This window comes from Nematolebias whitei, chromosome 11 (assembly GCF_014905685.2).
Source record: "Nematolebias whitei isolate Nwh7 chromosome 11, NemWhi1, whole genome shotgun sequence".
Classification (NCBI taxonomy): Eukaryota; Metazoa; Chordata; class Actinopteri; order Cyprinodontiformes; family Rivulidae; genus Nematolebias; species Nematolebias whitei.
Window position 1 is genome coordinate 32,479,344 of NC_056508.1, and position 10,802 is coordinate 32,490,145.

At 39.3% G+C, this 10,802-nt stretch overlaps 1 protein-coding gene across 1 annotated transcript; it reads right to left on the reverse strand.

Moving 5' to 3' along the window:
- Positions 1-5,107: 5,107 nt before the first annotated feature.
- dclre1b (DNA cross-link repair 1B) lies at positions 5,108-10,586 on the reverse strand. The gene is made up of 4 exons (XM_037684203.1): positions 10,326-10,586; positions 6,787-6,952; positions 6,521-6,703; positions 5,108-6,216 (listed from the first exon to the last, which is right to left on the reverse strand). Exons 1-4 carry the CDS (start codon positions 10,521-10,523, stop codon positions 5,108-5,110), a joined length of 1,656 nt encoding a protein of 551 aa, XP_037540131.1. The 5' UTR covers positions 10,524-10,586.
- Positions 10,587-10,802: the final 216 nt, after the last annotated feature.

Consider the following 10,802-nt stretch of genomic DNA (forward strand, 5'->3'; position numbering starts at 1 on the left):
ATGTGTGTGTATATGAGAAACACTTGCAGACAGCATATAATTGAGAAATGAAGATGATTCTTCCATCAGTATTATGAAGTTCTACAAAGCTGTTGGAGGGAAAAAGTGGTCTAAAGTAGTAAAACTATTGGGCTATATCTAAGCTGACACATAAAACAGTTTTTATTTTGGCAAGAACAGTGTATAGATGGATGAAAGCCTGGGTTCTTCTCAGAAATGTAGCTTCTCAGCAGTACAAAGAACATTTACAAGAAAAATGAGTAGAAATGCAATTTTGTGTTGAGGTTTTCGCTTAGTTCACCTCTCGTCAGCTTCTGTTTCTTAAATTTGTAAATGACTGTTCATGCTTTTGTTTTGAGATTTAAGTATCATTATTGTTAAATGCCAGTCTGGGTATATAAATGCAGATTTATCTGTTAGGTATCAGCTTAAGTTATTAACTTTGGATTCACTGGAGGACAAAAATGTTCACTAGGGCACAAGAAATCCTCCTAAAACTGTGACTTTTATTAATAGTTTGAAAATAGTTTAAATGTTTCCCAAGAAAAAAAAAAGTGCCAAATTCATTTGACAATGCAACAACAGACATTAAAATGAACCTATGAATTTATATATCAAAGCAAACAACATTCTAAATTAACAATTTGGACAACAAATAGTGTCAAATTGGCTTTAAGAGTCCTCAACATCCTTGATAAATTTGAATGATTATATTTACTATGAGCAAATGTCATAGTGCACAACAATACTGTTTTCTCCAAGAAATGTAGTCCAATTCATTTATTATTCCATTATTGGCTGCAGTTATTACATTGTCAACTTTTCAAATACTAGGCCAGTAATGTAATAGCCAAATGCAAAATGTTATACCGGTTGCTATTAGCTCAAAAAAATCATTACATTATTGGCTAGTTATTAGATTATTGATTGGCTTTATTACATTTAAAATGGGCAAAATTATTACATTATGGGCTGTTAAACATTATTGGTTGCTGTAAGAAGATCTAAGTTAGACTCTCTTATTGTCATGAAAATATTACTAATGTCTGTAACCTGAGCTGTCAGAACACAAAATGAATTTGTCCTTAAACGTGAGTTCTTTGAGTCTCACGGAGCAGATTTACATCCTGATCTTGCACAGGAAGTTTGGGCGTTTTACCGTGTTTTATCATGGCTGTTTAAAATCACAGTCAGGACGAGGAGACGACATCCAGTGTGGGACAGTGTGAAGGTATTTCACGTTTACTCAAATTCAAACACATGTAGTTGTCATTTCAAATGTCCCTGTATCTTGTTTTTATATTCAGCAGAAGTTAAGAGGCAGTAATGTTTTTACCACTGTTTATTTGTCACCAAGCTAACTAATAAATCAGTGCACAAATTTTAACAAAACTCCCAGAAACTAACCTGGATGAACATCTACAACGGATTAACTTTTGAAGTCAACGCACTTCAAGACAGCTACCACAGCTAAGCAAGCTTAACCAACACAAAAATGGTTACAAACCAGCCAGTTTTACAACTCTTGAGCTAAAATTTGCAGTGTTAGTATGAGTCACTCAAAGTAGTCTTTAAGCCCTAACACAACTTGCAAGATACCACAACATCAAAAGATTGTGATGTCATCATTTATAAGGTTTGACCATAACAGCTGTCACTCCTTCACTTCTCAACATAAGAGCATTTTGGTTTAAATCTCTGGTATGGAAAGTGGTAAGTGATATAAAGAATGCCAGGTCTTCAGTTTTTCCATGTTTTACTCCAAATGTAAACATTTTAAATCACCTACTTTGAAGAATAATACATAGTATTAAAATCCCAGACGGCAGAACTTGTAAAACAGCATGTTTTCAGCGATCAGAAGCATTTATCTGCAGGCCGGTGCGATTTCTCCCCAACATGCAGAGAAACATCCTGCAGGTTCTGCTCATTCAGCCCTTACAAGCAGGCGAAGGAGCCGAGGAGACTCCTGTTGGCAGCTCGTGACGGCTCGACGACCCACCGACAGTAACTTTATATCGCCACATGAAACCTCTGATAAGGCACATTCTTGTTCTCAGAGCTTAAAGGAATGAGTTTGTGGTCATACGTTTATACAGCTGGATCTACTGGGCTGTTTGTTCAGATGTCTACACAACTCACTGAACTGCTCTAGGGAAATCTGAGCACATATTTCACTTATTTTTGTGGAGTTCTGGTCAGCTTCTTGTCAATTTCAATGTGTCCATCACACGATTAGAAGCACTAGGATGGTGGATGAGGACTGCTGTCTTTGTAGGTGGAAACAGAAATCATGCCGGGCTTCAAAGTATCAATGTGCAGAGGCTGACAGCACAGACAGTTCGTTCTGCTCAGTAGTCTGCTGGTGTGGCAGGGAACCTTCATAGTACAGCAACATAGGCTGTTAGAGGACAGTGAAAATATAGAGCTCAGTTTATAAAACACCACCAGAGAGAATAAGCTCGTTTTCACACTCAGTATAGGCCTATGTAAAACTCTGGTCATATGGTAATTTTTACTGCAAGGTTATATTTTTATATGAACGTGCAAGAAAACATTAAATGGTGGATAAAATATTTGATTTTTCATTTCAAACTGAAGAAGAAAAACGAATAATTTGACTGCAACCAACAATTTAAAGGAGGCATATTTCTCCTGACAAACTACTGCCATCTTGTGGAGAACAACAGCACTGCACGAGGACAGCATTTAATGCTTACATGGTGTTATAAAACAACTCACAAACCTGCTTTCAATATGTGTTCTAGTTGCTGGTGGTGTTTCTTATTTAACCAAACATTATTACATTTTTTAAGGTGTGCTGTAATTATTTTGAATGAATTGAAAAATGCTTTTTCTACTAGGATTAATGAGTAGAAAATGTTAAACAAGGTATCTGCAGTTTTCAGCAGGTCTAACTTAAAGCGTTTTAAGACCGTGTTAACGCCACCTTGAACGAAATTTACAACAGAAAAAACTATAAATACTGTATAGCTGATGGTTGGATCGTGCAGTATTACAACCAAGCATCATGTGTGTCACTCGATGAGACACAATCTAGTTTGGGTTCTGTCTGTTTACTGAGAATAAAGTGATATTTAGTACTCTAGTTTGATATTTGTATGTACAAGTACAGTTATTTGGTTGGAAACATCCAACAAAAACAAAAATAGACATCTACTGAATGCATTCATGGCACGAGGCTCAATTGTATCTTGATCTCCGTGTACGAAGACGTCGTCCAGCCAACTGCCAATAAATTTACACCAACATATGATTTAGTTGCAGAACAGCTAGCTAGCAAGTGTATATATCAGCCGCTATAAAAAGTGCCTCAATCGCCTTGAATCACAGTTGGGTTGGACCATAGACTGTACAAGTCTGTAGAAAATCTAAATCTATGTAGAAGTCTGAGTGCAACTCAGTGTAAAACTTCTGCTGACAGAAAGTCCTGCAAGAACAAAAATAAGAGATTAACATTTTCTACACAGAGGTTATACCTTTAGTCATCCTCTTTAATACCCAAGAGGTAAGAGTTATAACCTCTAAGGTTTTCTTAAAGGCTATATACCTTGATAGGTGTAGAAAAGAGGGTGAAAGAAAGCACTGGCACAATTTCATGCTACAATACTGTGAACCAGACAGTAGCACAACATATGTTTTTACCTTTTAAGGATGCACAAACACCATGGTATAGGCATTTTATGTTATTAGAATAAAAAGGAAAAAAATAGTTATTTCTGAAGCTCTTCAATGTTCAGTGGAGTTCAGTGGTGCCAAAAAGTGAAATAAAAGTGAACAGATAAACTAATAATCCTTCTGACAATGGAGTTTTGGACTGACTGGAGATACTACTATTTAGCATCTGTGCAACTCAACAACAATTTTATGATAATTAGCTAAAATTTTAAAGTAATACTGTTTGGAGCATTTTACAAACTTGTTTTTGTAGAAAACGTAACCAACCCAAAGTTTCAGTGATCTGAAAGACTTGCATCAAGATGTACTCCAAGATGAAAGTGCTTGCACATATTTTCAGAAGTGCATTGGTTTTTCTTATGCTTTTATTAATCACAGATTTAACTGCGAACAAGCAGAGGGCCGTTACATCTCAAATCCAGAAAACATTTTTTTTTTTAGTTTTGGCACCGCTTCTAGATGAACTGTTCAAGACATAATTTATTTAAGAGAGCTTGTTATTATTTAGGCATAACTATCCAGATGTACATTTAAAAAACAAACCTGTAAAACTTTCATTTATAACCAACCACCATCATCCAATAAATAATTACAATTTTAGCAGCAAGAAAATAAAACGAGTAAAATAAATCTCTCAACTTAGTTCATGATTAGTATTTTATTTTGTACAATCCTCAGTCGTTAGAAAACCAGAAGCATCAATTAATGAATCAACATTCATTACAAGTGCAGTAATCTATAAATAAGAAGTGAAAGTGTAAAAAATGTTCATAGATGTGCAACACAAAAAGCATTATTTTTATTTGGCTTTATAAACTCCAAGCTTCAAAAAAACACCCGAAGCACCAAAAACAGAGAGAGGTCCAGTGTTGGAAGGTTTTCATTGCAAATTCATTAAAACCACTCAAAATATATGTATTTAATAAAAGCATCATTATGAAACAAAATCAGCTATTTTTTTTCCTAATTTTGATAGTTAATATGTCTTTGAATGAACAAAACATGTAAGCAAAATGTCTGATGCCAACTACCACGTGTGTTTGTTTACCTACAAAAAAAGCTGAAGTGACTAAAAACAAGTCGATGATGGTGATGTCAATGGAAAAGCTGTTCAGGCCGGAGAAGTCCAACAATTCTGATGTAATAATACTATTTACGCTCGGATTTGTTGAGTAAAGTATGAAGAATAAAAATAGGCTGAAAGGTGAAACTTAATGGTTTAGAAGCAGCTTTACGAAAGAAGCTGCTTAAATGCTGAGCTTTGAACACTTACATGGAATGCAGACTCAAAAAGTAAGAATTGTACAATAAGTCTGGAAAAGAATATGAACGTTAAATTACAGCAGCTGCTTCAGTTGTCATCTTACACTGAACCTAAAGGTTCAAGAGTGAACTTCCTTACGAAGCTCTACGACAGGAGACCTCTAGGTTTGAAGTCCTCTTCTGAGAAGGGAAGACGCTCTAAAAGGCTGTTTTCCAGTCTCTCTATATACTCACACCGGAGCACATTAGAGCTGCTGTATGGAGAGCAGGAGGTGCTGTCAGAACTGTTCTGATCACACTCACTGTGCTCACTCACAGCATCATCCTGATCCATCATCTGGCTGTTCTCAACCTCTCCAGCCTCTTTGTGCTGATCGATTATTTTGGCGTTCAAATTATTTTGTGTGGCACAGACCGGCTTTGAGCCAGTCTTGGTGTGTGTTAGAATCTCCACTCGTTGAAGGCTGCGTCGTGTGAGTTGACTGAGCGGCACCGACTCTGCCCTTACGAATTCTTGAGGGACGGTCTGAACAGTGTTGAGGCTCCACTCGTCTCCAGCCCCTCTGCTTTTGTTAGGGGTGAGTTTCACGCTCGGGTCTACGAGGATACAGTCAGAGTCCCTTTCACTGCGTTCCGTCTCTTCCTCAGATCCATCCTGCTCCACACTGTCTGCCTCCCAGTCACATGGCGTCACAGATCCTTTCACAGGAGAGCAAAACAACACTCCTTTAGGAGCAAGTGGTCTTAAGAGTCTGCGACAGAAACCGGAGTATGCTGATGAGCCGAGCTGCCTTTCGGTCTGTCTCAACATGTAGTGTCGGACAGACTCAGGAACTAGAATTTCACGGCGTTTTTTATGCGGCAGCAAGGCAGACAGACTTCCAGGCAGAAAGCTTCCAACAATGGGCACAACAGAGGAAGGCTTCAAGGCCGAGACAAAATCTTCCAGCTCTTGATAAGAGGAGTGGTCTGAATAGGGCACTACGTGTATGTTGGTGTGGAAGGAGATGAGAGGCCTACTGGTGGGCAAGATGGCCAAAGTGGGACGCTCTTCGTTCCACTGCTGCAACGCAGCAAAGCTAATCTGTGACTGCTCCACGGCTCGGATCCGACCCGCTCCCGGCTCGGTGATGAAGACATCGGGAAGCCCCAGAGCCTTGAGCGTCTCCATTCTCTCAAAACTCACCTCGACCCAGGTTTTAAACTCCAACGCCAGCTCGAGTATGAGATTCTCTTTACCCAGAGCGTAAACACCTGCAAAGGAGAGTGTGGTGAGAACAAAGCAGGACACAGTTTCAGAAACAGGGACATGGATAAAATCAGAGTCAACAACAAGCAGATCAGGATTTGATGCGTTTTGTGTAAAACAACCTTAAAAGTGTTAACATTTGAACAGCTGTTGCAGGCAGATAGGTTAAACAACTGATAGCGGAAAACAATCTCGAGCTAGATGAACACTCTTATTTCCTAAATTAAAATTATGAATATTAATAAATAATTAAGTTTATGGGGGGTTTACAGTCTATCAAGCTTGAACACTGGACCCATATAAACTCACCTATAACAATATCGTGGTTGGGGTGGCTGCGAATGATCTCTTTGATTTGTTGAGTGGCTTGTTGTCTGGATGGTAGGGTGCGGTTGGGGTCACAGTTGGTGTTGTCCAAGTACAGAACATCTATAGTGGTGTTGGTCCTAAAACACGGCTCACGCAGCATTGAAGGAGAATATCTAAAGTCACCTGAAATTAAAAACATTAGTGCTTAATATTAATCTTTAGAATAAAGTACCTAACAAAATCCTGTCTGTCGAGGAGAAACTGACCAGTGTACAAGATTGAGCCAAAGTAGCCCTCGAAGAGAAACATGACAGCCCCTGGACAGTGGTTGGCATCTATTAGTGTAACCGTGAGCTTCTCTTTGCCGATGTCGTCCAGAGAGAGCAAATATGGCTCTCCAAGCTCCAGTGGATGGATCCACTGGTCTTTCACCTGAGCAGAAACAAAACAACCACAGAATTAAAATGTTGTCACAAAAAAGTAGTCATTAAAAAAAGCAATAAACTAAATAAAGACATTCATCCATTATGTTCTGTTTGTTAAGAAGTCGGGCAGCGGGGGCAGCAGCTTGTGCAGGGAGGTCCAGACATCTCCACAGCCACCTCTTCCAGCTCTTCTGGAAGGACCCCAAGGTGTTCCCTGGTCAACCGAGTCTCTCCATCATGTCCTGGGTCTTCCCAGGGGTCTCCTCCACAAAGCACCTCCATAGGGAGGTGCCCAGGGTGCCCGAACCACCTTAACTGGCTCCTCTCGACGTGGAGGAGCAGCGGTTCTACTCTTAAGACTCTCCCAGATAATTGAACTTCTCACCCTGTCTCTAAAGGAGAGTCCAGCTACCCTGCAGAGGAAACTAAGTAATTTCAACTGCCTGTCTCGTTCCTTCGGTCACTACCCAGAGTTCGTGATCATAGGTGAGGGTTGGAACATAGACCGACCGGTAAACGGAGAGCTTAGCCTTACAGCTCAGCTCTGTCTTCACCACAACAGACCGACACAGGATCTGCAATACTGCTGACGCTGCACCAATCTGTCAATCTCACGCTCCATTCTTCCCTCACTTGTGACCAAAACCCTGAAGGCTCACACAGACTCGGGCAGACCTCAGTCCGTGGAGGTCCGCGCGTACCGGATTAAAGTTGAAGCCGACGCCCACAGGGCATGTCCGTGCAAAGCTCAATTTTTACGACCGCTTACGCGTACTCTGTAAATAAACTGCCCGGTGACGAACTGTTTTGTATGTGACACCAATGTATTAAATTCCCCTTCTTCATCCCTGATCTGGCCTTTTGTTTTGTTTTTTCCTAAAAGGCAAGCGATCTCTTCCTCCTCGTTCGTTGATGCCATGACTGAAATTGAGAGAAATGAAGGAATTTGTCACGAGCGAATGAAAATCAGGTCCAGCGTGGCTGCGGGAGGGTCTGGAGATTTCCTGGTGGGCTGGTCTGATGTGTGGGCTGCAGGACCAGCGCTCCCTGTTTTTATTTATTATTTAGAACTTTTTATTAACAAACAACATATAAACAGAACCCTGACGCGGCTGGGGCTGCCAGCTCTCGTTTTTTTCTTTCTTTTCCTTTCTCCAACCTGTCAATCAATCCAGTAGGCGTGTCAGAAAATGACCGATCAGCAACCTCAATTTGTCCCGAAGGTAAACGCCCCTTGCCTGCAGAGCTGCTCTGCAGCCGATGAGGGTGTACGCTGGAGTATGAAGTCTCAACCCTCTGCGGACAGTGCACGTTAAGTCTGCATGGAAAAAGGTCCACGCGAGTATACTGGAGCCTTTAGGTACTCCTCTTGAGTCCCACCAGCCAAAAAGGCTTAATAAAGACAAAAAAATTAAAAATAGACAAGCAAATTCAAAAATGGTGATATAAAATAAATACTGCACATGTAGAATTTAGAATGTTGTGTTTACATAACTCTTACTTTCATGTCATTGCACATATTTACTTTATCAGTGAGTAAAAACTTTACAGAACTTGCCTAATAAACTTTACATAAAATACTTTAATTACTTGGACTGACAAACCAGAAATTAGTCACAGCCATGGTAAATTAATTTCCATGTCAGTGTTGAGTTTTATTCAATGCCAATGTCTATCAATAACACAATTGAAATGATATCACTGTGCATCTCTAGAAGATCTATTACATGTTTATTAGTTAGCAATCATTTCATTCAGTGTGCAATGATAACATGTATAAACCCTAAAAAACACTGAAGCTATTCTGCACCCCCCCAAAAAAGGAGCAATCCAAATTTTTAGATCAGAGCTAATCAACATAACTGCTCAGGGCAGGGGGCCACAGTTACTGAAAGCCAGCAGCTCGGGGGCCGGACATCCAGCAAATAAAGTCATTATGTAAATAAACCAAGTATTACAATGATCTGTTAACTTTAAATTAGTTTATTTTGTTGCATTCAATCATAAATGCAACAAACTGAGCCCAAACCAAACCCAAAACCCAAACCCAGAAACCCCACCCCCCCACAAAAGAAAAAAAAAAAAAGTATGAACTCATTGGTGGGCCAAACTGAAGTGGCCTGCGGGCCGCCAGTTGATACTGACATGTTAAATAAAGATGTGATCTAAAATAATTGCCAAATGAACTTGAATAGAAATCTTTATATTAAAATCTACTAGAATCAATCAATAATGAATATGAATTTTTATCAAACGAGATGTAATTGTATTTTTGGGGAGATAAATTAAACTACTAACAAAACTAGTGTAATTTTTTGATTCAACAGACTTTTTCCACAGATAAATTTGAATTGCATTACTGGTAACACATTTGTGTTCTGTTCAGATATTCCAGTAAACCTTTTAAGTACAAGAGATTGTATGACTTTTGATTAACTCAGCTTTATGGAAGTCAGCTAGCTATTATCAACCCTATTATATTTTGATGCAGATTCTCAGTCATGCAAGTGTTACTAATGTTTCTTCAGAAATTAGAAAACTTACAGGAAAAAATAGATATATTTAATAAGAAACAATTAAAAAGCCCATTTTCCTTTCATTCAGGCACCAAAACACCTTTATTATTAATGCAAACATGCTTTATCTGAACTGTCTATATCCTAAAATAAAAAGGTTGTAGGTGAAAATGACAGCCATTCATCTTTGAAAAGTAGTAATTTCCTAATGAGATTCTTTCAACACTACTTGCATTCAAGAAGTTGTCCACCTTGATTTCTGTAAGGGGTTTCAAACATTTGATAATGTCAATAGAAAAATCAAAGCAAATATGTTCTTGTTTTTAGTATTTCACCCTGTTTTACGGCACCCGGATTTATTGTTTTGTACACTGCTCTTATTTTTACAGCATTTGTACTGTAGTTTATTGTTGTCATTGTTTACTGTTATTGTTGTCTGTACTTTATATGTTCTGTCTGGAACAGGTCCCTCCTGTAAATAAGCCCCCATGGCTCAATGAGGCTAGCCTGTATGAATAAATAAAGTTTGAATGAATGAAAAAAAGAAATAGTCAGACTGACATATACTGTGGTAGATATTTAAAGTTTTGATTGACCAGAAAATAAACTTTTGGTATGTGTCATAGCAGGTCAAATAGTAATTTAAAACACATTCCTGCTTAGGGATGGGCTGCTTTATTCTGGCTCAGTTATGGCACCTAATGATAAAATATAATTATGATTGATTGATGACTATGATGTGGTGTGATCCCTGTCTGGTCTCTCAGTGTGGTACAAGTTATCTGATGAGCTGACAGGTGAGACAAATACTCAGAATAAAACTTGATATTTTAGGTCCAGGGTGAATCCTCTCCCGAAACGCACCTGCAGTTTGAGTTTGAGCAGCGTGGCCGTGGTCGGGGAGCAGTAGATGGGCCGGTTGCTCCATGTGGAGGTCAGACCCACGGTGTGATCGCTGTGCATGTGGGTCAGAAAGAACAGCCGAGTGCCTGGACACTTCCGAACCTGCCAGAAGTCTACAGCCAGCGGAGTGTGCGGGATAACTTTTCCATTGGCGGGCATTGTGATAGTTCACCCCCCTCCTGGAGATCTCCTGGATGTAGCCAAGAAAATATCAAATGGTTGTTGACCAAAAACAGCCCGCTTATTAGAACAAAAAATACATGCTACATCAAACGCTAATTTGATTCGAGCCAGCGTTGAACAGCTGTACACGCATCGAAAATTGTCATATCTACGTTGGAAATGATAAAGACTTGATTTACAGTAACGGTGTTTTGGTAATCCGCCATCTTTTTTTAAATTTGTCGTTCACGCCTCTTCCGGCTTTTCTTCATTCAT

Excerpts from the sequence above, each read along its gene's own strand:
- dclre1b (XM_037684203.1), bottom strand. The coding sequence starts at position 10,523 with ATGCCCGCCAATGGAAAAGTTATCCCGCACACTCCGCTGGCTGTAGAC. Across the intron at positions 6,953-10,325 it reads TGCTCAAACTCAAACTGCAG|GTGAAAGACCAGTGGATCCA; the intron begins GTGCGTTTCGGG and ends GTTTCTGCTCAG. Across the intron at positions 6,704-6,786 it reads TGGCTCAATCTTGTACACTG|GTGACTTTAGATATTCTCCT; the intron begins GTCAGTTTCTCC and ends TTTTAATTTCAG.